The 27,053-nt window shown below is 53.0% G+C and overlaps 2 protein-coding genes across 4 annotated transcripts; both read right to left on the bottom strand.

Moving 5' to 3' along the window:
• Nucleotides 1-1,997: 1,997 nt before the first annotated feature.
• LOC122378984 lies at nt 1,998-14,220 on the bottom strand. 3 transcript variants are annotated; one of them, XM_043360759.1, is made up of 5 exons: nt 14,170-14,220; nt 6,340-8,045; nt 5,497-5,847; nt 4,131-4,326; nt 1,998-3,622 (listed from the first exon to the last, which is right to left on the bottom strand). In XM_043360759.1, exons 2-5 carry the CDS (start codon nt 8,022-8,024, stop codon nt 2,339-2,341), a joined length of 3,516 nt encoding a protein of 1,171 aa, XP_043216694.1. In that variant the 5' UTR covers nt 8,025-8,045; nt 14,170-14,220; the 3' UTR covers nt 1,998-2,338. The 3 variants fall into 3 exon arrangements, with proteins under 3 accessions (XP_043216694.1, XP_043216692.1, XP_043216693.1); XM_043360757.1 differs by lacking the exon at nt 14,170-14,220 and adding an exon at nt 14,123-14,162; XM_043360758.1 differs by lacking the exon at nt 14,170-14,220 and adding an exon at nt 13,962-14,066.
• A 4,085-nt stretch (nt 14,221-18,305) lies between these two features.
• LOC122378980 (nascent polypeptide-associated complex subunit alpha, muscle-specific form-like) lies at nt 18,306-26,023 on the bottom strand. Its single transcript, XM_043360747.1, has 4 exons — nt 23,911-26,023; nt 22,021-23,413; nt 21,327-21,425; nt 18,306-19,692 (listed from the first exon to the last, which is right to left on the bottom strand). Exons 1-4 carry the CDS (start codon nt 25,861-25,863, stop codon nt 18,872-18,874), a joined length of 4,266 nt encoding a protein of 1,421 aa, XP_043216682.1. The 5' UTR covers nt 25,864-26,023; the 3' UTR covers nt 18,306-18,871.
• Nucleotides 26,024-27,053: the final 1,030 nt, after the last annotated feature.

Raw genomic sequence — 27,053 nt, 5'->3', positions numbered from 1 at the left:
CTCGACGGCACGAGCCACAACTCGGACGACTCGGTGACATCAACAACATGGTGGAGCAGGTGAATGAGTTTGGTGACGTGTTGTGCGACTGCAAGAAGGGTTGTCTGCGTGTTCTGGCCGGCGGAGCGGCGACGCTGCGCAGTCTGTGCTGGCGGTGAGCAGCTGGCCGTGGTGACCGCGCGCGCCCACATGCGCCGACAACCTGTGCGGCTTCGACGGCCCGGGACAGCCCGATGCCGCCCACTATGCGACGCCGACCGCGCACTGTCCGCACGGCTACATGGAGGTGTGCCCGCGCCTTTTGCCCGCACGCCGCTACCTCGCAGCTGGTCTGCAACCACGCCGTCGCCGCCTGTAGCCCGATAACAAAACGGCTGTCTGATAATGCCGCGTGTTCTTTGTGATGTTGCTACTGTGATCGTTGCTACTGCTGGTCTGAGACTCGATGTTTCCATTCGTCTTTTACATGTTAAGGATTTGATAATGATAAGCTTAGTCCGAGCTTAGGTCGTTTATATCATTTGTTATATGGCATATTTTGGATCAAAGCAGTACGACACTGCCTCCTGCTTTTGTGATGTATGCTGGCAAGACGCAGGTTCCGGTCGCAGGTCACCCGGACCCGGTTCCAATGTGGTCGGGCTGGCATGCGATAATGTGATGTTGTTTTGCTCGTCTCTGTGTTCCACACTTGATGATGTTTGTGAATCTAACCCACATTGTATAGTATTTTTGTTTGTTTGCGGCCGATGGCCTTGTAATTGTAACCGTGGCAATACAGTTTTTCCTGCTATAATTCTCCAATATTCAAGGGTGGGTGGATATCTCTGTATTCACGTATTCCCTTCTCCCAGTACAGTCAGAGAATATCAATTACAGTATTCATACGGATTATTCAAGCCTTATATAATTATTTGAGGTGTGCCGAATCCGAAAGACCGATAAAACTACTAGCGGAAAATGTGACATGATGCCATGGGTTTGTGAAAAGTTTAGGTACCACGTAGCATTCAACTTCCTGCATTTCTGTTTCAACTCAGTTTAACGTATTTCAACGAACATAACATCAAAAATGGCAGCCAGTACCGGCTTCACCTGTCACGGAGAACACTCAAAAAATTGAGTGTAGATGCTGGCCGGCACTCAATTTTTTGAGCGCCAGCTGACTGTCGTCTGTCGTGGCGCTCAATTTATTGAGTATCGCGGTCCCGAACGACAAGTGGCGCTCAAAAAGTTGAGCGTCTTTAGGGCATTTTCTTTCCAAAAACACCGATATAAATTATCACGGCGAGTGTTCGAGAAGAAACCTTGTTGCTCTCTCTTGCCATTGATACCTTATTTGGATACGATATTTGCCGTAGTGTGACGCTAGAGGCATTGTAAAATACCATCGTTTCGCCTATTCCTTCATAATGGGGCCCGCTCAATTTTTTGAGCGCTCAATTTTTTGAGCTTTTCCCCCTTGTGCGTGGGACTGATATTTACTTGACAAGGGAAAATCCCACAATATTTACCCGGATCATGCTTGAATTGTCGTAAGTTTTCAAATCGATCTTTTGCCCGTCACCCTCCTTCGGGCGAACTGGTTGAGTCAGCGGACTCCTCCCCAGTCTCCACCCCTCCCACACAAAACGCACGGCTAAATCCAGGGATCCTTCCAGAGACAGACAGGAACCACAGATGTCAGACACGTGCATAAACCCATGACTCAGCGCCACCTAAGGGCACATTCCGAGCGCGAGAATGCAAAAGCTCAGCATATGCCGGACAATGGCCACTGGAAAGTCGCCAGCATCTCACAACAATTAGGTAACTGCCCACAGAAACGCCAAGTAAGCTGAGAGCAATTACGTCTACGAATTGACTGTAGAGCGTCAATGTAAAGAAAATGGAGGGCACAACGATCGGCCGTACAGTTGAGCGACCGCCCCAGCCGGTTCAACGGATGGTCGGCAGGTCACCTTGACGGCGCCCGTCGCTTCGAACAATACCGCAGATAAACAGATGAGCACATATTATATTACAGATATCAACAATCAAAATTGGCCGGATCGGGCAACCCGAGAGCGACCTCAGCCATTGTGAGGCACAGTCCGATTCCCAATGTCAAAAAGTCAGCACGGGTTGAATGAATTATAGGTTGAAACAAATGATCTGTCGAATGATACGCGTGATAAAAAAGAACACATCGCAGCAAACTTGTTATTAAATTACAACACAGCCGCCATACAACTGACATGCTACCATTATTGTACTGAGCAGGAGACCGTCTGAGATGAGCTCGATCTGGTGCAGCTTGGGCAACTGGCTCGGGCCCATCACCTCATACGACGCTTGACTAGCTACCCGTCGGACAACTAAGACCGTCAGACAGCGTCAGTCGGCTGTCGGACAGCGTCAGTCGGCTGTCGGACACCACAAGCTCGCTGTCAGACATGAGACAGGGGCCAGGGCTGGGCGGCGTCCAGACAGCGTCAGTCGACACGTCCAGTTTATGCAGCTCGACACGCGTGTCCATGGCCAGTTTGGCGTCCTCCGTGTTCTCCAGCAAGGACATAGTGTCCTCATCACCGTCCACATCAGCGGAGTCTGGCTCCGACTTCACCCTGGCCACCGGATCGGCCTGCGGTCCAGCCCACTCCTCCGTCTCTGGCGTCGCCAGTTTCTGCTTCTTGGCCTCGGAGGCCCCCGGGGGCGGTCGGCCGGAGGTGTGACACCTCCGGCGGGGGCCGGGCCGCCGCCGGGGCTCCACCGAGCGCGGCACCTTGAGGCTCCGGTGCAGAGCCAGGTGGCGCTGTAGAGTGTCTGAGCCGCCGGCCAGCTGGAGCCGGCACACGGGGCAGGCGCGCAGCGCGGGCGGCGGCTGCGCGCGGTGCTCCGTGCACACGTGCCGCTCGGCCTCCGACCAGCTGTCCGTGCTGAACTCGGGGCACAGCGCGCAGCCCAGCAGGCGACACCGCTCCGGGTGCTTCGCAATCACGTGCTGACGGCAAGTGATGAAGAAACCGCGAAACTCGCACAGCTGACATCGAGACATAGGGCCCATCGAGCCACAATCGTGCAGGTTCAGATGCCCCGCCACTTCATCGGCATTGAGCAGTTCGAGCTCGCACGGCACGCACGTGTAAATGTCACGGACCGTAGACGAGCGACACTTGACCGTATGCAAGATGCCGGTATCGGAGACGATGCTATCGCGTTCACAGTCATGACAGCGCAGCACTGCCGGCACCGAGAGCGGCTGCAGCTCGTGGACTTTCCATGCGTGGCGCTCACTCTGCGCCAACATGGCCGACACCTTGGGACACAGGCCGCACACCACCAGCGACTCGGGCTTGCACACGGCAGTGTCCGGGAACAGCAGGTTGGTCTCGGCGTGCAGACTCGCCATGTGCTCGTGCAGCCTCAGCCAGCTGGTGAAGCCGCTGGCGCTGCACAGGTAGCAGCGCACCAGACGCACACACCGCTTCCGGTCCAGCCACTGCGAAGCGTCTGCGGTGTGCGAGGCCGAGGGGGAGGGCGAACGACCGGACTGGCGGACCGGAATGATCGAGAAGTCACTGCCGCCGTCGGGCGCCACCTGGTGCGGGCCACTGCCGCCGCTGTCCCCATCCGATCGATCCTGCGAACACAGCAGACAGCACCGGTCAGACGGACATAGCACCATACGCGACGAAACGCCAGGCACTGGGCCCAGTTCATAGAGAGTCCCTTTGCTGCTAAGGGATACTTATTGGAAAGAGGGACCCGACAGAATGATGGGTTCATATAGCCACCCTTACATACCGGCGCCAATGTTACCAAAAGTGTCCCTTTGAAAAGTGGCACTTTGGAAAAGTGACACTTGCCAACTGGCTTTTCTATATGAACTGAGCCCTGCAGCCAGAGAGACAGCAGCCGCAGCAGCACTCCACAGCCCAGAGCGGGCTGAGGAACACAACCGCAGAGGGCAGCGCCGTACCTTTACATCTAGTCTTCCCGGCCTGGCAAGCAGCACCACACAGTTACGCTTTGCGGGCTAGTCTTTTCTGGCCAGCGGGGCAGTACTGAATCTGGGCGGGAAGCGCGGCAGCACCCTATCTGTGCGCGGTAGCCCTCGCTCTGCCAGGCAGTCAGGCACAGCACCGTACCTTTACGGGCCGTCCCTCGTCAGCCAGCGGGGTAATGGAGAGGCCGGCCGGCAGACTGAACCCTTTCACGTCTTCCTGCGCCGCCGGCTGCGGGCTGACGCGCCCGTTCCGCTCCTCTCCCGGCCGGCCGGGGCCCGACGGCGTCGCTGGCGGCGACTCTGGCGATTCTTGTCCCAGCAACGGTATGTTTAGTTTCCTGTATCAGGACCGGCAGAAACCACAGCATTACACATACGCAGCGCACACAAGTGAGACGGTACGACCGCAGCACTGCACTGATCAAGTGGCCAGCAAATCGGCAGTTAGTAAACTTGAACATCAGCTGCTGCAGTTCTAACTCCCAAACTGTTTGTGATAAATTTGTACGTCATGATACAATATGCGAATGACTTGATACGCAGGTACATTGTCACTGTACAATAACAACTCTTTAACACACGCAGTGGAAGGGATGGGGAGGGGGCGGATTTCGCCCCACCCCTCCTTTTTTGTAAATATCTCACGCCGTAATCATTCTATTAACGTTAAATTTTTAGTATCTGACTAAAATTGAATTGCGCATCTTGCCGTGAAAGCAATTAGTAAATCGGTCTTTTTTAGTAGGTAACAGGGGTGTAAAGCCAAAAATTTCGCCGGAGCGGCGGCCGGCGCCGGCCGATTCCCGCTGCCGGCACCGGACGGTTCCGTCTTTGCGTTGCACTGCTTACCGCTGCTAATGATCGATTCGCATCAAGATCTCTGTGAAGATTTAGAAATGTACAGGCAATCTTATGGTGAAATAAATACGGAAATCAGCCGGTAACATTTTGAGTTACGAGTGTGTAAGCATAACATTGTGACTGCAACGTTTCCAGCGTCGGCTGTTCCCCACCTCAACCGGAAGACATCTTACTCTTAGCAGAGTTCTATTGCCATTATTACGGCTGAATTAACTAGGCGGTAACTTTTGAGGTATTGGCGTGTAAACACAAAATAGACCCTCACCTGGCAAATTCAGCCCTGTTTGACCTCATTTGACCTTGAAGATATTGAGCAAGTATCATGAAATTAGTTTCCCATCGTCCCCACCCACTCTCCAAATTTCGTCTTTTTGGCTTCCATAAGAGGCTGAGATCTTCGGGGGGGAGAGGGGAGGGCAACATTCACTCCCCCCACCCTCCACTGGGCGTAGTTCTCGGAACTCTTCCACTGCGCGTGTTAACAGTTTGTAGCTTTAAAGATAGGATTAACGAATCGACAAATGAACAAGTAATAATGGACAAATTAGGTACAACAGCTGGACGTGTATGCATGATTGCGGGCCGAGGATCTAGCTAGCAGCGCACCTCCCAGACCCCCGGACGCCGCTGTGGCCGCCTCCACTCACTCAGTGAAGACAAAGTGGCTGATGAGGCCGGACAGCGTCTCGCGCGCACTGCTGGAGCGCATCGCCAAGTCGGCCGCCTTCCAGCCGGCCAGCAGCGGCCCGGCCAGCATGGTCTCGAGCGCGGCGGCGAGCTGTCGGTCGGCCGACAGGCCGCCCGGCTGCCTCGGCTCCCGGCACGCGCGCACCGCGCGCCGCGCTGCGTCCAGAGCCGGCGATCTGTCCGGCAACTTCACGCGACGGACCGCCTTCCGGGAGGCCTTGTCCGCGGCCGACGAGTTCGCAGGAACCACACGATCCGCAGGAGACCGGACTGACGACGGGCCCGCGAGATGGGCCGCCTTCAGGGCAGACCTGTCCGGCAGCGGGACAGACACAGGGTCAGAACTCTGACATACGAACGTGACAGCAGCAATGGCGAACAGAGGCGGGACGTGGGAGCCCGAAGCCGACCGAGCGGAGAAACGCTAATACAGTCAGAGAGAAACGCCCATATTATGCACACAATAAACCAGAGTATCGCATCTCTCAGAAGCACAGGATCTTTTTATGAAAGGAGTTAGAATTAACAGTTACACATAATCATAGCCCAGCTGTCAGCTGGTATGAAATGACCACCCAATTTATATTTCAAAATGTCGTGTAGATATATGTCAAACCACACTGGAAATCTTATAACGTTATTTGAGCGAAACCACGAGACAGAAAAAAACACGCAAAAGCCACGCCTACCATAAATGTGCCGCATGGCGCATAATACCGTCTATGGGCAGCGCGCATGGCCACGAGGATCATAACAAGACTGATACAGTGCATTGGCTGCTCCCCGTGCCTAGGCCTACCCACCTGCTGTCCGAAGAGCTCGGTCTGTTGGCGTTTGACAGGCCGCCTGACGCGGGGACGGCCGTCCTCCGCAGCGGCTGTGGTTTGGAACTCTCCGGAGGCCGAGGCCGTAGGGGAGGAGGGTGCTGCCGAGCCGGTGGCGGCGGAAGAGGAGACGGTCTCAGAGGCTTCAGTTTTGTCTGTCGCTGCTGCTGCTGCTGCTGTTGCTGCTGCTGCTGTTGCCGCTGCTGCTGTTGCCGCTGCTGCTGTTGCCGCTCACGGGCCTGCATCGAGAGCAGCATGAGGTCGGCCTCGCTGCGCGGCTCGCCGCCGGAGCCGAGGCTGATTCCCGGCGGGGTGGGGATCCGCGGCGGCGGGGAGCCGGAGCCGGCGGCCGTCGACACCGTCAGTTCGCTGAGCGGCTTCAGGCGGATCACCGAGGGACCAGCGGCTGCCGCCTCGTCCGGCTCCTCCAGTTTCACGAGCGGCTGCAGCGGCAGCTCGTACTCCTCGTCCGAGGGCTCTTCTTTGACTGCCGGTGCCGGATCGGGCGCCGAGTCGGCCGGACCGCCGTCGCCTGTCTCCGGACCACCGTCCGCCGTCTCCGGCGGAGACTCGCTGCCCGGCGGCTCGCCGACGGACTCTGAGCCGTTCTCGGCCAGATCGACCACCTCCGTCTTGATGCGCTCGGCCAGCTCGGTGCACGGTAGGCCGAACGCCACGTCCGTTACCTGCACGTCGTCGTCCTCGGTTTTCTGCGACTCGGACTGCACGCTGGTGATGGTCAGAGCCTGGATGGCAGTGTCCGGGCGGCGAGCCTGGCGCTCGTAGTTGCTAGTCAGAACTAGCGGCTGATGAGGCAGCTGCGGACGAGGCGCCAGCGCCCGCCGCTGCTGCTGCGGCTGGGCGGCCGGCACGGGCCGGCTGCTGGAGTTCACCATGACCATCGGCACGCGGGGCGCCAGAGTGCTGACTTGCGTCGCGGCCGGCTGGCTGGGCGGCATCAGCAGCAGCTGGCCGCCGCTGGCCGGCACCAGCTGGACGGCCGAGCCGCCGCCACCGCCCGCCCTGCTGGTGGCCACCAGCTGGAGCACACTTCCAGGACCGCTGCCAACGCTGGCACCGCCGCCAGCCGACACCACGTGGAACGAGGCGGGCGCCGGCGCCAGGGCCGGCTGTGCCGCCTGCAAGATCCGGAACTGCTGCTGCACCGGCGCCGGCACCAGCTGCCTAATGACGGCCGGAGCAGCCGGCACCGCAGTGCATGTCACCGGCCTCAGCTGGACGGGCCGCACCGCAGGCCGCGGCGGCAGCGGCGCCGCCGGAGCGATCGCCTTGTACCGCACCGGCGAGAGGGCGGCCAGCGGAGCCGTGGGCGCCAGCGGTGCGTCCTTGCGCCGTGAGTAGGTCCGCACATTGGTGCTGCCGTCCTCTCGCACCAGTTCTGTGGGGATCGGCATCAGCCGCTTCAGGCGCGCCGGCAATTCCCGGTCCGGGACAGGAAACTCGTCGTCCAGTTTCGAGAAGTGACGCGGACACACAATGACCCGCAAGGCCGAGCTGGCTGTCATATGGAAATTGACGCGACCAAATAGGGCTGTCCACCAGCGCACGCGGTCCTGCACCCGCGAGATGGGCGGGAATCGGACCACCTCAGACTGATCCACAATTTTGGAGCATTGAATAATGTCACACACAGACAAAGTCATTGTGCCAACTGCCAGATGTTCCTGAAAAAGTGAAAATACTGTCAGAGGAAGAGAAGGATCACATCCTATTATTTGGTTAGTCAGTGGAAGCTTGTTTTCCACTATGGTCACCAGTCAAATCAACTACAAAAAGACTAAATCTGACCACTATTACTAACCTATGCAAATATGAAAATGAAAGATATTTTCTTAGTATATAGGTAAATACAAGAAAATTATATCCAGCTAGTCTAAGTAACTGTGAAATACAAATGTGTATGAAAATAGCTGTTGTTTAACATGAAGACCAGTTAGACACAGCAAAGGGAAGGCTCAAGCTGCCTGGTGGATTGCATAGGTCATTGCTTGCAGGAACAAGAATGTCCTGCAAAGTGGAAACACAAAACAACGGTACAAAAACTGAACTGCTGAAAAGGTCAGAAGAAAATATGGCATAACTTTCATTGGCAATTTGAATATGGGTTGGTTTCCTTCACTCCTAAAAATCTGAAACTCAGTCACACTCATGACACTGAGGTGGGAGGATGTCAGTTGGATGAACACATTTTCAAGCTACCACTGGCACCAACCATGAATTTATTTTTATGCTCAAATGATCACTGAGTAAATAGTAATGTTAACTTGATGTTTTTATTGCCTAATCAATCATATCTGAGCATCACAGATAACAAACACCCTCCTGCATTAAAACTCTCTGATATTCTTCCATTTGCCATTCAAATTGAGCGAGACAATGGCTAGGATAGATGAAAATCGCTGCAATTGCTTGTACACAAACAGTGCTTCTAGAATCATTCTATGCTTGGAAATAGCAAAGTATCATTAACAAATCATCATAAGACATTAACACTATGCAGAATGCAGATGCCTGCAAAAAGGGTCCAGCAAAACCTTAAAAGTTCAAGCCATTTTATGGCATTGCTGCCCCTGAGCTCTGAAAGGCAAGAAAGAGACAAGCATTAAGCCCAGGCTCCATTACACTATTTTTCCATGCCATTTGGCAATATTACAATGTCACATTGCAAAAAGTTCATAATTTTAAAATTTAAAGCTTTTTATTGATATTGCGTAAATGACATTGTGTGAACAATATTGCGTGATGTGCTTACCTTACCTTACCTTCACAGTGATCGGGAGGGAAAAGGCCACTTGGCCTGGAGATCCCGTTCTCATCGAGCTCTAGGACTAGGACAGTCTGGGCTCTTATGGGTATGGAATGTCATACTTCAGGCTTTTCCAGTGTTCGTCCAGCCTGGCCTTGAACTGATTGACGCTGGTGGCAGACACTACAGAAGCTGGCAGAGAGTTCCAGTCATTCACGACTCTTGTGCTGAAGGTGTTCCTCCTCGTGAGCGTTCTTGCGTTCGGTTTCTGCAGCTTCCACTGATGTCCCCTTGTGCGGTCGGAGCTGTGTCTGGTCGGAAGCGCTTCAGGATCCACTGACATGCCACCATGGAACAGCTGAAACACTGTCACCATGTCCCCTCGGCGACGACGATAGTACAGCGACGGTATGTCGAGACGGCGCAGACGCTCGGTGTATGGGAGATGTCTGATGGTGTCAACCATGCGAGTCGCTCGACGTTGTACCCGCTCCAACCGTTTCTGGTTGACTCTGCCAAATGGCCCCCATGCAATGTTGCCGTACTCGAGGAACGGTCTCACCACAGACTTGTACAGCAGAGGCAGCGTGATCACGTCGAGGGTAGCAAATGAGCGCCTCACAACAGCCAACATCTGGGTCGCTTTTGCAATGGCAGCAGCAGTTTGTTGGTGGAACTTCAGGTTCTCGTCGATAATGATGCCCAGATCCCTCTCTTCGCTCACGCTCTCAATCGCGGCGTTATCCAGTAAGTATGTGTGCTCAGGATTCAGACCTCCGACATGCATCACTTTGCACTTCGACACATTGAAGGGCAACAGCCACTTCTTCGACCAGTTGACCAGAGCGTTGATGTCAGCTTGAAGGCCGGCAGGGTCACCTGTCACACGACGGTAGAGTTTTGTGTCGTCTGCAAACAGCTTGACACAGCTCGACACTTGCTGGGGCATGTCATTGACGAAAATCGTGAAGAGGGCGGGACCAAGGACAGATCCCTGGGGGATACCGCTGGTGACGGGGACCCAGTTAGACCTCGATCCCTGCAGCACAACCCTCTGAGTACGACCAACAAGGAAAGCCTCAATCCAACTCAGCAGCTTCCCCCCGACTCCATAGGCGCGCAGCTTACTGAGGAGTCGCTGATGCGGCACCGAGTCGAAGGCTTTGGCGAAGTCGAGGTATACGACATCAACTGGGTCACCATCTTCCAATGCAGCACTCCAATCTTCCATCACCTCCAGTAGCTGACTGGAACATGATCTCCTCGGGAGAAATCCGTGCTGAGCCGCATGCAGCAGGCCACTGTCCGTGAAGTGTTGAAGAAGATGGTCGCGAATGATGGACTCGAGCACCTTTGACGGAATGGAGGTAAGGCTCACTGGTCGGTAGCTCGCGGGGTTTCTGCGGTCGCCTTTCTTGTATATGGGGACTACTTCGCCAATCTTCCAATCAGAGGGGAGACTTCCTGCTTCCAGTGATTTTGCAAATAGCAAACTCAAGGGTACGGACAGGGGGCCTGCAGACTCGCGGAACACTCGGGGATGAATAGCATCCGGCCCTGGCGAGCTAGTTGGCTTCAAGACCGCCAGCTTAGCCTCAACTTTCTGTGGCGATACATCCACGTCAACCAGTGGGGGTCCCTGGAAGTTGCATGGCAGAGCTGGGGGAGGCTCAGCTCCCTCTGAGGTGTAGACGCTGGAGAAGAACCTGCTTAGTACTTCAGCTTTTGCTCGGTTGCTGGACACAAGCTCACCGTTGTCATCCATCAGGTCTTCAACACGGCACCTAGTACGCAGCCTAGAGTTGGCGTACCTCCAAAATGCTTTGGGGTTCTGTCTGAGGTTCGATGCCAGCTTTGACTCGTGGTCCCTTCGAAGTTTTCTCGTCAGGCCCCTAAGCTGATTTCTGCACCTCACAAACCGGGCATGATCCACGTTGTCGAGAGTTTGACGGTAGACGCCCCACAGCACCTGCTTCCTCTTTCTCAGCTGCATCGCCGCCCGATTCATGTAGAGGTTCTTCCTGGAGTGGGCGCTTCTCTTGACCGAACAGTCTTCAACGTCTCCGGTGATTTGCGACTTGAACGATTCGTATGCTTCTTCCAGGTCCAAGTTTCTGATATCATCCCAGTTTCGTGACCTCAGGACACCTGCAAGGCGCTCGTAGTTGATGTGTAGAATCGGTGGGCGGTGTGAGGTACACACATCCGCATAGCAAACAACAGTAAATTTCAGGACAACATGATCGCTTCTGGCGAGTCCAGGAAGGTGCTCGAGATTACGAATCATGCCTTCTTCGTTGGTTAACACCAGGTCCAGTACATTTGGAGTTTCACCCAATCGAAATCTAGTAGGAGAGCGGACGTGCTGGAAAAGGAAGCAGTCATGTATCGTGTCGAGAAAAGTTTGAGAAAGATGGGTGTCAGGTGCGTTGGATGCTTCAGTTTCCCAATTGATCTGGGGAAAGTTGAAATCTCCTACAATCACCAGATGCGAGTAGGACATCGAACTTGCCTGTCGAATGAGCTGACCCAGGTGAGTGGCATGCTCTTCATCAGATCTTGACGGACTGCGGTAAACACATCCCAGCAGCAGACAGTCACTCCCAATCAGTGACAGTCTAAGCCACACATGTTCCACTGACGATGAGCTGAGAGAGACTTCTGACACCCTGAGATAATCAGCTGCGTAGATGCATACTCCTCTTATGCCGCTGCATCCAAGATTAGGAGATGATAGCGAGAAATTGGTGTAGAGTGTGTACCCAGGTATGTTGAGGAGAGCGGGGGCTATGGGAACTTTTTGGGCCTTGGGAATTGTCTCTGTTACCATAATCAGATCAGGCTCGTCATTACAGATGAGCATGCACATGTCATCCCGCTTACTCACGAACTGGTCAGCATTTGTGTATAACACACACAGACTCCTGGGCTTGTGGCTAGCTGGAGGCTGACCTAGTCACTTCTGCGCAGCAGGGGCAGAACTGGCCTGTGTTGGGGTGGTGAGTGGTCGTTGCACAGCCTGTGCCCCGCCGTCACCACCGGGGACAGCTGGGGCGCGTGTAGATTCTCTACTTTGAGCCTCTCCATTAGATGTTGCCTGTGCTTGTGCCCCACTGCCACTAGAGAGGACAGCAGGAGCCCTACTGCCTCCCTCCACCACGACAGTGGGTGGTACCTGTACAATTTTCCCCCCTCTGATTGTCAAGTTGGCTTCACCAGCCTTTCTGCGAGCTGCCATTTCTGCTCTCAACTTTTTGCCAGTCTCCCTTTCTTTCTGGGTGAGGTCTGGGGTGATATATATGTTCCCATACTGTTCGGAATGTCGGAGTTGGGGGGCCCCTTTCAGGATGTCATGTTTGCAAGCAGCATTTTCAAGAGTAACTATCAGTAGCCTTGGCTTGCCCTCATACTTCTTACCAACTCTGAATGACTTTGATGCTGGAGCATGGATCTTCATGACATCTTTCAGAATGGTGGTGAAGAGGGCCATGTCTTTAGCCGACCTTTCGCCCACTGTGCTGCCGTCCTGTTCAGGGAGATTGTGTATTACAACATTTGCTTTGCGTCGCTCCTTGTCCAAGTGGTCATCCAGCACCTTTGACAGCTCCTGCACATTTTTCCTGTCGCTAACCTCATTTGCTTTGGGGAGCATGGCTAGCTGAGATTTCACCACATTCGCAATCTCGCTACATGTGCCCTTAACAGTGTCAGCGTACGAAGCTTTGTGTTGCATGACTGACTGTTCGACAACTTTGACTTGTTCTTTGGCCTTTTTTGCATACTCCTGCAGGGACTTTTCCACCTGGTGAGCATGTTCCTTCATGGTTTGCTCCTGAACCTGGACTGAGCTGTCGACCGCTTCCATGTGCCTGATAATCATCTTTTCAAGCTGTCCGATCTTACTTTCAAGGGCAGCCAACATTGGGGGACGATCCTTCCTACTTTTCAGGTCCGACTTACACTTTGAGCACAGCCATGCAAGAGTGTCAAATCTCTCAAGGGCCCTAAGTGCTGCCTTCTGTATTCCCTGGCAGGCACCGTGAAACCAATCATGGCACCTGTCGCATTGGACTCCTGTTTCACCGTCCTTGACTGGGTTACCACAAACTTTGTTAGGGCCCCCTTTGCACACTGCCCCCTCGCTGCCAGTATCGCTGGATGAGCGAGAGAGGGAACTAACTGATTCCTGGCCAAATAACTTGTAAATGCTTTCATCAAGCTTACCGACTGGTTTGCTGGTGGCCTGATCCATACCTGCACGTTTTTCTGTACCTTCCCCGTCTCGCCCGTCTCCACCACTTGCGAAGTCCGTGGCGTCGTTCCCCGCGTCGGGGATCAGGTTTCGTGGCGAATCTGGCGCGCGATTCTGCTCCGATTTGTCGTCTCGAAGAGATGCAGAAGGTCGACGCGGTAACACCGGTGAATGTTCGAGAGGCATTTCAAATTCTCATTTAAATTCACCAGAGACCATTTACTGTGTAGACCGATGAAGAAAATTTGCTTCGGAAAATTTGAAAAGCGACCGTTGGAGTTCGCGTCAACAGCTGAGTCACAGCAACAGCTGACGAAGGAACAGGGCAGGAGCTCGATGCGACACGTCCGATCCCCACGAACTCCCGACACCGATCCGACAGTGCTTGCACAATATCACTCATGAAATATCGCAAAGAAGTTCAGAATTCTGAACTTTTGGAGAAGCATCATCATAAAATTGCACAGGAAAATTGCATAGTGGTGCAGAGCCTGGGCTTGGGACCATATCGAAGGCTTTACTGAAATCAAGGAAAGACAGCAAAAGAGACATCTCAATCTTGATCTAGCTTGAGCTGCTCACCCTGAGGCCTGATCCAATGTGTCGTTTTTCAAGAAATTTCAAAAGATAAGTGAGACATGGGGCACTTCCATATATCAACGCTCTCTCACTCTATAAAGACTGGACAGACATAGTCCACAGTCTTTATAGAGAACTCTACAAACTAACGGTACATGCCGTACATGCGCAAGGATGCAGTTCTCTAGGTTCTCTATATATCAACTATCACCGTGGTGAATGCGGTGTCGTGCGGCGAGAGTGAGACGGATAACTCCGTGCGGTGTATATCGAAATTTTCAAAAACTTTTATAAGGCATCAAGGACACAGCAAAGCAACTGACTGATTTTTAGGCGCCAGATCGCGAGTAGCATAAATGACGTCACAGGCTCCGCACCTATATCAATGTGTGTAAATAAACGGAAACCAGGTCGGTATGTGATTCAATTCACAATTCACATGCGATAATTTTCGTTCAAAGGAACGCCATAAATCACAAATTACTTCAGCCCGGTTATTTAGGAGAGGTCGAGGGTTGAGTCCCCAAACTTCGTCGTAGGTCTAATTCAGCACATTTCAACTTTTTTTTTTTACAAATCGGCGCATAACACGAGTCGCGAAAACGGAGAGAGCTGCTGCAGGCTGCAGCAAGATTAGTTTACTACTCGGCCTCGGCTGCAGTGCCGCGGTGAAAGCAGTAAGCACTTCCGTTTTTTTTTTTATTTAGATATTTGCATGAAACGGCATGGACGTAGGGCTAGAAGTAAAACCCGAGTATAAAGACAACCAAGGGTCTATATACTAGCAGGGCGCAGATCGAACAAACGCCGCAGAAAGTGGAAGCATGGATTACCTACTACCTGGATCGGCAACTCCGCGGAATTCCCATTGTATTGCGCGACCGCCCGAAAGTGCTGCCACCTATCGAGCAGACTGATCCCTGCTAAGGACAGCCCGCCGCCGCCGCCCAGTCAGACAGCGGCCGATACCAGCAAAGTCCGAAAATGACCGGCAAGTTACATGGCCTGAACCAGCCGCGGCTAAGTTTGGCATAGGCCAACAGTGTCGGGTTCCGGAAGAGCGGTCCAGGGCGGTTCCATAGACTATGTATCGTTTTGGAAAGAATGGTGTGGTCAGTGGTGGGTCGTTTACCGAGCGCGACTGGCCGATTTTACCTCAGCACGTCGTATTGTTAGCTCTCATGGCCAGGCCAGGCGCTTTCTGCCAGCTGCCTGAAAATACCTTCGATCAAACGACTTTGTCTATCACTCGGATTGCCCCTGATCAGCTTGAGCATTCCAACTCAGTCGTCGGTAGACCGCAGAGGAAATGTGCCGTCCGCCGTGAAACATCCAAATCATTGCTACAGCCATTTTGACTGACTTATAAAGATCAAGACAAATGCTGTCATATCGATTAACGAACATCTGCACCACTGACAATTTCTATCAAGAAGCATTCCAGGATTATAAGCTTACCATACACCGTTTCGTTAAAAAACTGTTTCCATATTAAACTTATGTTTGCCGTCGCATGAGCGAATTGCCTACTGAGTACAGGCTGAAACCGATTCTTTCCGCAGTCAGAAATCATGTGCGAGACCGAGAGTCTATTCAAATAAACCCCGGTCGCACTCTCATCCATAACACGCACCTCCTTGCGTGCGATTGATGCTATTGCAACTGATTGATTGATTGCGTGCGATTGATTGATTTGAATAGGCTCTCTTGTGCGATTTCCTGACTGTGGAAATAGTCTGTCTCGGCCTGAAGTTCAGAATTTAACACAGGTTCAATGACAACTAAGGTGAAAGATGACACACAATGTATACAATGCATATTATTGCATAGACTGATAGGTAGATTTCGAGAAACGACGTGCCACATGCCTACTAAACGGTGTCGTAGCACCAAGTTGGTTTCCAATTCACACCTCCCACCAGAGTATATCGGGAATAAATGCAAACACGATGCACACGAACGCATTATCCGCTCAATGGGTATGCCCGTAGTGGGTATGTTAGTCAGTTACAAACGCTGTGATACCTTAAACATTTTCGGTCGAGCCAGTTCACAGTTCACACCCCGGCCGCCTGCTGCCGTCACGTCACACGTGTCTGCAGTGGGCGTGCACCTGCCTGCGTGTGCGTGCATCATAATTCACATCACAAATCACAGGATGCCAATTCAAGTCAGCACACCGTGGAAACTGAACCCATCTCTTTGATCTGAAACAAAGAGTGAGAGAGGGAAATTAGATACCTGAGCATACCGTAATGAAATGGAGAGTGAGGGCATTCCAAGGCAAACTGTTTCCCCACAACATCACAAAAAGTATTTTACATTGCGATGATGTTGGCAAAAAAATAAAATAAATAATACCTTGACAAGATACTCCCAAACAAAAGTACCCAAAAGCTTAACACCTTATCTGCTAGGCTTACATAGTTTAAAATGGCTTTATCTTACTTAAATCTATCTGCTATCTACACACAGTTTGGCTAGCACTCGTTCTAAAAAAAGGTGATTGTTATATATCATTCAATAGAGGGAAACTCACAAACTTCTTCGTACTACTCTGGACCTTTTGGCTTTGAGAAAAGAAGGAAGCTGATGTCAGGGACCAGGGTCGGCACTCTTTTGTCATTTGTGGTTGACAATGACACACAAGCTTGAGACATGATGTGTCAAACATATAACAAACATATAACAAACATAAAATTAAACATATAAATAAGTGATTAAACATTCCAATTACGGAAATTATACGATTTTTAACGACATACGGCGAGAAGCAATGTGCGCAAGTATCGTCAACAGCCGCTCTTTACAGTAATATTTTAGGCCACTCAGACCCTCCAACCACAAAAAAAAACTTACCAATCTTACCTTGCCATCTTCCTCCATCTTCTGAAACCTTCCAATCTGCTCCAAAGGGGCTTAAATTTTCAAAAAACAAGGCAAACGATCCTACAACGCGACGCCGACCATTGTTTTGAATAGCACCCGCTCCCCCGCGTCCTTAGCGCTCGACACCACTGCCACCTAGCGGTGGTCACAAACATCGAGGAGTTGCCGATCCAGGTTCTACTTCATCCATGGTGGAAGCATGTAGGTACCTAATGGCGATTTAGCCGGAGGTGGGAACGTAGGACTAGGCCAGCGGTGCTAGGCTAGTCACTATCAAGACCATAGAGATCTTATAATATTATAGAGATCTCTATGATCAAGACCATCTATATTCTATAGGTTATTTTTTATCTCGGGTCTAGACGTCTTTGTGGAATTTGTGGTATGGATAGATACGGAGTACCTACTAGTGCAATGTCAGCGACGCCTGGGTAGGACTCAGGTGCAGCCGCCGTCATGGGACGGGGCCGGCCGCTACCCCGGGCCGGCCACGTCACATGCTTTCGCCTCGGACCGCTCGTATAGCGCTCGCCGTCTATCGGGGCGCTTCGTGGCTGGCAGCGTCCGAGGTAGGTGACTGCTCCTGTTATTTGGCTTGGGGGTAGCATAAGCATTCCCCCACAATGGGTAATACTTGTACAAATTTTAGTTGCGCGTCTATTCTTTAACATATCGCAGTCTGTTTTTATGTTTTAGCCCTGTGTTATTCTGAATAATAACGTCTTCTAAATCTTGTACATCTTTTACTACGGAGAGCCTGGAGTGTGAACGTATTGGACAGAGACGCTAAATCTCGCACGGTTCACCGTTTATATTTGGCTTAACCGGAATTAGCCTGATAACTGACACCATCCCGAGGGGACCGCTACCCACCGAGTGGTTCAAAAGGCGCAGCATTCCACTGGAACCAGAACCGATCGATTGCTGTGCACTGCACTGAGTGGCAGACGGTACGGCACACACTGTTATTAGAGTTGCAGGCGTGTCCTAGACATGAGCCTCGTTTAGCAACGACGGACGTAGTATGGTAGGAACCCACATTTCGTGTTATTCAACACTAGAAAAGGATGTTGTTGCATTATATTATCAGTGGTCACCTTTGACGTTTTCGCTAGTCGGCGGCAACTCTCGATGATTCACCGTATTTCAGAAATACTATTTCTAGACAGCACCGTTTCAGAATTTGAATTTGAAGCTGAGTATATAAACGTACCGTTTCATTCATTCGTGCGTAGCTGGGCATTGCCAGTGATATTCGGATGCATTGTAAGATATAATGTGAGTATAAATGTATCATAAACCCCGTCCTTGTTTCTCATGTAGGTGCGGATGAAAGCGAAACGACCGTGTCTGCGTCTGCACATTGTGCTGCTGGTCTGCTGGTATACGATATACAAGTTCGGAGGTTAACCGTCAACGAAACATTGCTTTTTTCCTATGAATAAAAACAGCTTACGATTTATGTTCCTGAGAGCTGTAACTTTATTTGAAACATCGAAAATTAAGATAATGTAGACTGTTGGCCGTTGGGTCACAGCCACCATTGCCAATACAAGAGGCAGCCATTGCTCGACTGACTACCTAACGGCACTACCACTAGTATTACAGTTTACACGGCACGTAACTGATGTCTATGTAAAAATAAACTATGTTAACTCAACAACCGGAATGCATTATGAACAAGACATAGTTATATGAAGTAACGAAATAAGTACCTATGTCGGACACATGATCATTAACCTGCCGTCGGGAATGTAGAACAATTGAGCAAATTAATAAAACGATGTAAATAGATATTTCGTACAGATCTACATAATCAAATCCAACAGACATTAACGATAGCTCGTAAGCCCAATCCTTATATAGCTTTCAACCGGAACACCTCCTGATGGGTCAACCGTCAACATAAGTATTGCGAGGCCACCAGAGATGAGCTCCGAGGACACCAGACCACGTTCTGCCTCCGAAGGTGCAGAACTGACCCCAGAGACCCCACACTGGTCCCGGCCGCCGACAGCGCCTGTTCAGTTGTTCGGCCGCCTGTGCAACGGTCTCAGAAGAGCGCGCCGTGACAGGCCCACTCGAATGGTGCGGGTCCGAGCGGCCGGCGACGGCAGCGGGGGCGGCATCCGCGCGCCCTCCGGCGGCTCAGCCGGCCCCGCGCCGCCGCCGCAGCCGTCGGCGCTCAGCCCCAGCGCCGTGTCGGCTCCATCGGGCTCCGGTGTGGCCGCCTCGGCGGGCTGCCGCGGCGCCGAGTCGCTGCCGCCGCCGGCCGGCCGGACGGCGCTGTGGTCCGCCGGGGCCCTCTCTGCGACCAGTCCGGGCCGGCTGGGGAAGCAGGCTGTCGATCCGCCGCCGCGGCCGCCGGGCGGCAGGGCGGCGCCCTCGGCCGCTGAGCGCGCAACGCTGCCGGCAGTGCCGAGTCGCGGCGCCGCAGCACACTCAGAGACGGCGCACGGCGGCACCGTGGCCGCTCTGGCTAGAAGGATCTGCTGCCGTGTGTCCGCGGCCACCGGGGACCTGTCCTCAGGCCCGGTGACGCTGGACGACATCGGACCATCACTGCCGGACCCGACGCCGCGCCCGTGGTGTGCCGCGCTGTTCCGGAGATCAGCTGGAGTCAGTGCGGCGGCCCGGTGCTGCCGGTGGGAGCCCGAGGAGCCCGTGTCGTCAGTCCCGGTGCCACAGTTGCCGCTCGCAGCGGGTGTCGGACCGCAGCCGGCCTCCGACGGTACGGCTGCCTCCACCGCTGGCACCTGGCCGCCGCTCCCAGCAAACGATCTTCCAGTGTCGGTGTCCAGGACATACGGTGCATCGTTGGTGTGTTCAGCATCTTCAGTATCACCTGAAAGCACGTAATATGCATTCACTCGGCACTGACAGATATATGCAACGCACAGCTGACTTCAAAATGATGTTCCACTCCTCAGAAGCTATCAATTATTTACTGGAACGCTAAGTTGAGGCCGTTTATCGCGCAATCTATAAGCGTGTCAATGGGAAGTGAGCGTTGGGTCATAGCATATTGGCCGTTTTTACGACGGCCATCTGGTACACATTTGGTGCAGATTAGGTGCAGATTTGTTCAAATTAGGTTCAGCGTGTCTCTTAGTAGCTATCAGATAGGGTTGCACTAATTGTTTATATGCCTTTGTCATATTATCAGAGAGTATCATCGATTAAAACACTGAAATAAATTCATAAAATGAAGATATTTGCTGTAAAGGAGATTAGGTGCAGATTTGGTCAAATTAGGTGCATTCGCCGGATAGCCCGTCGTGAAAACGGATATTGTGTCGCTTAGCCCGTGTGATGCGGCACAGCCTGCCACTCAAGGCAGCTGATTGCCTGTGAAAAGTGGAACACCAAGTTCTGTATTCAACTGTACATACGTAGGGGAAACCCAGGAGGTATGGGCCCCCTGGAGGTATGGGCCATCGCAGTTTTGAAGAAGTGTTGCGTATTTTTACACATTTGGCCGCGTAAACTGGTAGCAGCCATTCCGTTATACAACCCACGTGATTTCCGAAATCTTCCTCGGTCTTCTTTGGCAATGAGCGATAATAAAGTGTTTTGCCCTCTTCGAGTAAATTACGGTACATACAGAAAATTCGTGATAAATTTGAACCAGGCTCGTTTTATTATGTCAGACCATCGCTGACATAAAGTTTAAAGCATGCAAATTTAGACTGGGTATAGACAATTTGAAGCTTTTTGGCAAGATTATGAGCTGAGATGCTACACACATTCTGGCGTCCTAACCGTGAGGTTCGGGCCACCGACCCCCGTTGATCCTAAATCAATGAAATGATGCTTTCATTAAATGTCCTCTTCAATAAGTTTCATTTTTGTCACGCAAGGTCGAAAATTTAACTACTAATTTCATTCGAACAGAAAAATATTATTAATCTTATTTCGTGGAGCATGATTGAATTTACCCAAAGAGAAAGACATACATATGTGCCGTAGTGACCTCCATGAAGTAAGCTGTTGGCCGCTCATGCGGTTCCTGGGCTCTAAGAGAGATCAAGGTATACCAGCTACGAGTATTGTTCTCATTGTCGAGAAAAGAATATGAAACATGGCACCGGTCCATACCTCACGGGCCGTGGCCCATACCTCCCGCCTCCCATGTCCGTGAAGTTAGCGTCACCGCCTCCCGGTGTATTTTGGTGGATCAAAAAAGTGCATGATTTATTGAAAGTTATCTCGAGACAAAATAGTTGGTCCCAGATGCCTAATATCAGGCACACTTAATAGGCGAAAGGAAATTTCACGGACGCAGAGTGAAAAACCGGGTCTAGCCACTGCCCACTGGAAGAAAATTGTCTTTTTACAAAACCGGCCCATACCTCCCGGGTCTCCCCTACTATCCGGCTAGTCGACTGTCAATAACCACTACCGGTTCCACGGCAGGCACACACGGCACTTCACAAAGTATTCCCGTCTCCGCGGTGCGGTCACAGTCCCGTAACTGACCCGAGGGCAACGTCCGGGACTGAGGGGCGGCTGGTGAGACGGTCGGCCAGCCGCGCCGCGCCCGACGAGCGTCCTGCCTGTCTGCCAGCCAGCCGCCATCTGCAACACCATCCGACCAAATCAGACCAGACCGGATCAGAGCACACGTCACCACCCTACACTCAACAGTCAGACCAGACCAGACCAGTTGGCAGTTAATCAAGTATTGGGTATTTACTTCCAATTTTTCTGAGCATACTATTTGTAGGCGTTATTTGTATCTGAACATGTTGCTCGCCTGTCTATTGAAAGAACGTAACTGTTATTTGTGATAGACAAATTCACAGTTTCGTTGATAGAAAGCAATGTTCATTACATAATGAGCATGCAGGGTGGTAGGAATTGTTCAAGTTTTTTTTGCACATATGAGAGGCTTGCCGGTAAAATGTGTACACAAAAATGTGTAGCTAAACCTGTCCATATCGCTGGACTAATGCGGTGGGTTTAGTAGCTAGCATTATGTGACGAAATTGCGATGCAGCGAGCAGCTCACTACAACTATAGAACACAGAAATAGACCAATAGTCACACTGATCTATAACAATCTATTAACGAAATTAGCGTAAGAGTGATAAATGAGCAATGTGAAAATTGTGAAATGAGTTTAGACCGATACACCACATGTCTCGCCGTCCACCCACCAAAGTCCACTTACCTCCAGCGGGGCCGAGACCGAGCGAGGGCCGGAACGGCTGGGTGGCGCACACGGGCAGGCCCTCCTCTGCTGCCAGCGGGGACGGCGGACCGGCGCCTCCCAGGAAAAGATCCTCGCTGCTGCGGCTGGCTGCCAGCCCCTCGGAGCTGACCTCCGAGCCGGGACTGTCGGGCATTGCGGCGGCGGGCCGGGCCGGAGAGCGGCCGCCACTCGCCACTGAACCGCTGCCCAGACTGAGCGACGGGCTCGGCGGCTCCCGGTCGGCAGGGTCACCGGCCGGACTGCCCTGACCGCAGGCCGGGGAGTCTGTGTTTGATCCCGGGCTGCTGTGTCCCGCGTCGGTCCCCGGGTTGGCACTGACGTTGACCGGTATGGTGCACTTTGTTTCGTCCAGCGGTTGATCCGAACAGAGGGCTGCTGGTTGGACTGCAGCCGCCGGGGCAGGGTCAGTGGCGACACAGGGTCTGAACGGAGAGAGGTCCAGGGGAGCAGTCGCCTCAGCGACGGCGGGCGACTCGTCATCCCGAGCGGAGCCGGCCAACACGCACCGGGAGGCCGCGCTCGAGTCTCGTGGCACCGAAGCGCCTCCAGACGGACGGGACAGCGAGTCGGCCGGCACCGGAGGGACAATATCCGCTCGGTCCGACTCCGTATCACTCGGGGAGCAGCTGTAGTCACTCTCACTCTCGCCGGAGAAAAGGTCACCGGCGCACTCGTCTGTCACATACCCACATGACTGATCCGACTCTGTACGCGTTTCACGCACACCATCCGATTCGTCGCTGCTCTGAGCTTCCTCGCGATGGCTCGTTCTACCCTGGTCTCCGGTGATTGCGTTTCCCTGAAAGTCTGCAACGGGAACGGCAGGAGTAGGGGCAGCGGCTGGGGCAGGCGGGTCCGACGAGCTGGCAGCGGCCAGAGCAGGCGGGTCCGACGAGCTGTCTGCCGTCAGCGACAGGAGCCTGGCATCGTTGAGCACATCGCTGTCCGTCTCCGAGCGTGACTGGTCCGTGTTAAACTCAGACACAGCGGCCACTGACGGAGACGGCTCTTCCTCCTCCAGTACCGGGGACAGACCGCAGGTGCCGAGCCCATCCTCCAGCGCCGCCGGCGGCGTCAGCGGGTCCCGCTGGGTGCTCTGCGCCGGCCCGGACCGCTCGCCAGTCGGCCGGGAGACGGTGACTGACGCCGACACCGCGGAGCCCGCGCTGGGGCCGAGGTCGGCAACGATCTCCACCTCCTGCGACGCGGTCGGCGTGGCGTGTGCCGCCGCGCCGCGGTCGGACACCGTGTCCAGCCCGCTCGCCAGCAGCAGCTGCAGCCGCTGCTCGTGGCACAGCGGCGGGATGGGCGACCGGGGCGACGGCTCCTCCGACTCGGTGGGCGGAAATTGCTGCAAACAAACACAGGGCTCCTGGACCTCAAGACTAGCTTAACGTTCATAACGTATCCGGTATCGGTAATAAATGAATGATATATTAATTGAATCGGCATAATAATTTCAATAATGGTAGGTATTCTACTGCTTCATTCATTAGTACCGGCCCCGACGATCATAATGCTGGCCTGCGAAATGGTTCGATTTCCGAGCTTGCATTTCTCCACTAAAATGCACAATCCAACCCGGCCGGTACACTGATGAAAAAAAAAAATTATGTTGTGACTTGTGGTCTGTCGAGCAGCATGATTATGTGATTATAATGAAATGAACCAATTTAAGCATGGAGTTGGCAAATACGACGCACAAACAATTTTTCATTACCGTCGGCAATTTATAATAAGACAATAAGCGTATCGTGCTGAGCTTCTAACAAAAACATGTTCCCTAAGAATAGTACTCTCAAGTCTGTTATAATATTCTGAGATCGACGCATACGGTGAACGACTTACCTCTCCAGCGTATGGTATCTCGCCGCTGATCGTATGTGCGCCGCCGACGCCCAGCAGTGGTTCACCCGTGGCGTCGGCGGTGTCCCGTCCCTGCCGTGAGGGCGGGGAGCCCTCCAGGCCGTCCACCAGTCGGCCGATGTAGCCGCTCAGTCCGGACTGGTCCGACCGATGGGTCGCACTGTCCGACCCCGACTCGTCGCGCGACAGAGCTCTCTCCTCGCGGCCCAAAAGGCTCTGCTGAGTCTCCGCCGAACTAGGCGGGATGACCGACGTTGGCTCGTCAGCACCGGTCTCCGAAAACCGAGCATCCTCTATACGTGGGCTTGACGGACGAATGCTCAGTATTGGAGTGGATACGTTTGGCACGATAGTACATACGTTTAGCTCGATTTCGGCGCGACTTGACGGACCCATCTCTTCTGCTGTCTGGCACGACAGTTGAGTGTCCGCCCCCGCCAGACTCGCGGCCTCAGACTCGGTTCGTCCACTGAACACACGGGTCAGGAAGTCGGGCCTGCCGTTCGGGGAGCACGGCACTGTGTCTGCCTGGCTGTAGCGGATCTGCGAGCCGTCGTACCGTCCGTCTGCGCTGCCGGACTCGGACGGACCCGGGGACCGCGGCTCGCCCGGTGACCAGCCCTGCTCGGCGTGACTGCGGCGCAGGCCCGGCTCGCGGCTGGAACACTGGGCTGCCAGTGCGGCGGAAACCACCTCCGCCAGGTGACTGACGGTCCGCGGAGACACAGGGTCGTCTCTGCCGCTCTCCGGAGACGGACTCGGATTTCGCGAGCCGATGGGTGAGTCGGTGCGGTCCGGTGGAGACGGTTCAGGAATGTTCGCACACATGGCCGCAGGGGAATCGTTTAGAAATGATTCACAGCCGTTCAGGCATTGGACACTTGCTGGATGTGGTGATGGTGACTGGTAGGGTGAGTCTTGCAACAGATGATTCGTTGTATGCGACGAAGATTTGTTAAATCCATTAGCACCGGCAGGTTGTGACGCGGGGAAGATTCTCAGGTCGGAAATACGCGTCTTTGCCATCTGTTGGGACAGGAACATCGCAAAGTCATGTTCTGTGCCGCTGTCGGGAGCTTCATTTACTCGATCTATCCATAAATCGAGACCCGTACTTTTCCCAGCGATATTCAGCTGAGATTGGCGATATTTCTGACTGGAAGAAGACGACACCTCTGTATCATCAATGAGCTGCTTATCACCCGGATGTAAGTCGCCAGGAGCGATAACACACGCTGCCGCGCAAGCCTCAGCCTTTTCTGGCCCAGCCTCAAAACACTTTGCGTCCATTTGCAACGGCCATCTTTTCTCGTCGACACTCTCTGTTTGAATTGGGTTGCCTTCATTATCGGCACTACATTTCTGACCGGTGCTACGTTCCTCACCTGAGTCCCATTCCAGACCGGTGTTCCGTTCCTGAGACTGAGCAGTGCTTTCATCCTGAACAGCATTCTCTCCCTGATCCGTGCCTTTCGCGTCAGTGCCCTCTTCCTGATCGGCATCCCCATTCTGGTCGATGCTCCCTTCCTCATCAGCGTTTTCTTCCGTCACACGCGGGATCGTGCGGAGCCGCTTCCTGGGTCGCTCCAGGCAGAGTGCCTCCAGACTGAGAGCGACATCCACACTGTCGTCCCACTCCCACGGACACTGGTACCGTTTGGCCGGACTCCGGTCCACATCGTCGGCGCCGTTGCCGACGACACTGGTAACCGGCTGACTCAAAAAACGCGTCGCCCGAGCCGTGCACACTGGCACTTCTCGGCAGATTTCGTCGGGAAAAAGAGACCGGACAGGCGTTATAGTATGCCACTTATAATCGGTTTGAATTAAAGGCATTTCTGATGCTACACAGCAGGTATTGGTGACATCGTTAGTGGTGACGTAGCCCGCAGGAGGCGATGGTAGTTTGTCCGTGAGGTCGGCCCCTCTCAACATTTCGGTTGCGTTTACTTCGGTGTGCTCGTTGGCAGGGTCACAGGTCAACGCAGCTTGAGAAGGGCATGTACAGTGGGCACCTCACAGTCCTGAATTGTCACCCTCACTCACACATTTCTGGACCTGGTAACCAGGCTGGGCCATGCCTGGCTGAGTTGCATCTGCCTCACCGACAGTCTGAAAGTGAAGGGAATAATAGAAACGGTTAACTATGCTGAGATAGCAATGCCAAAGTTAACCCGGCAGTTGCTGGGGTATTTCGCCACCCACCGTTTGCTGGGGGGGGGGGGGGGCGTTAAACGCCCCCAGCCGATAACTCGAGAACCAATAGGCGCAGCGAAACGCACGAGGCGGCAAACGAAAGAACGCGACGAGACGCTTCAGATGAGTACTTTAAAGTTGAATTTTGAGGTCACAGGTCGGGTCAATGTCAGGTCAAACACCTGAAATCGGGCTTTCAGTAGCATGGACTTCAGGACTTCGCAATTAGCGCCTCTCGTCATAAACTCTGTCAAAACGGTGCACAATCCATCATATAAGGCCTACAAGAGTGTCAGCCCCATGTAGGGGTCAGTCAAGCGTAGGTCAGGGTCAAGGTCAGGTCAACCGGGTAGGCACATATCCCCGAAAATCAAAACTGATATTCGCAGCCTGTGACACATGCTTTATGGGTAATTTGGGGCGTAGAACACGATGGTGACATTCATTTTATCATATGTGTACGTGTTTGGCTCAAAAAGTTCAATTTAAGAAATGTATGTATCATGGTCGTGAAGTAGTCACGAGAAATTGCCAAGATTCAGATCAAGATTTTGGCAAATGCGAAACGATAATCAATAATCGAAGATAGCCATTTGATTGTTCATGGTATTGGCAGTCTAATGCCGTTTACGGCATGTCTGTATGTCTATTCTGTGATTTTATATGATTTTTTGAACATATGCCGTTTTTGGTCGAAAACTCAGAAATCATGACGTCACTAAAACCTCGATATCTCAAAATTTTTCCGACCGATTTTTTTTTTAATTTTGTCACAATAGACTTCAATCAATTCCCTACAGGTACCCAAAATTTGGCGCGCCTTTATGCTATGGCCCGGCGAAAAAAGTGGGGGCGTTTAACGCCCCCCCCCCCAGCAACTCGCGGGTTAAATCCACGCAAGTTGAAGTTGCAAACAAGGTGCTTTTCGA

This window comes from Amphibalanus amphitrite, unplaced genomic scaffold, assembly GCF_019059575.1.
Source record: "Amphibalanus amphitrite isolate SeventyFive unplaced genomic scaffold, NRLGWU_Aamphi_draft 000069F_arrow, whole genome shotgun sequence".
NCBI classification, from domain to species: Eukaryota; Metazoa; Arthropoda; class Thecostraca; order Balanomorpha; family Balanidae; genus Amphibalanus; species Amphibalanus amphitrite.
Note: the sequence above shows the minus strand (reverse complement) of the source record. Positions and strands in the feature narration are given on the sequence as shown.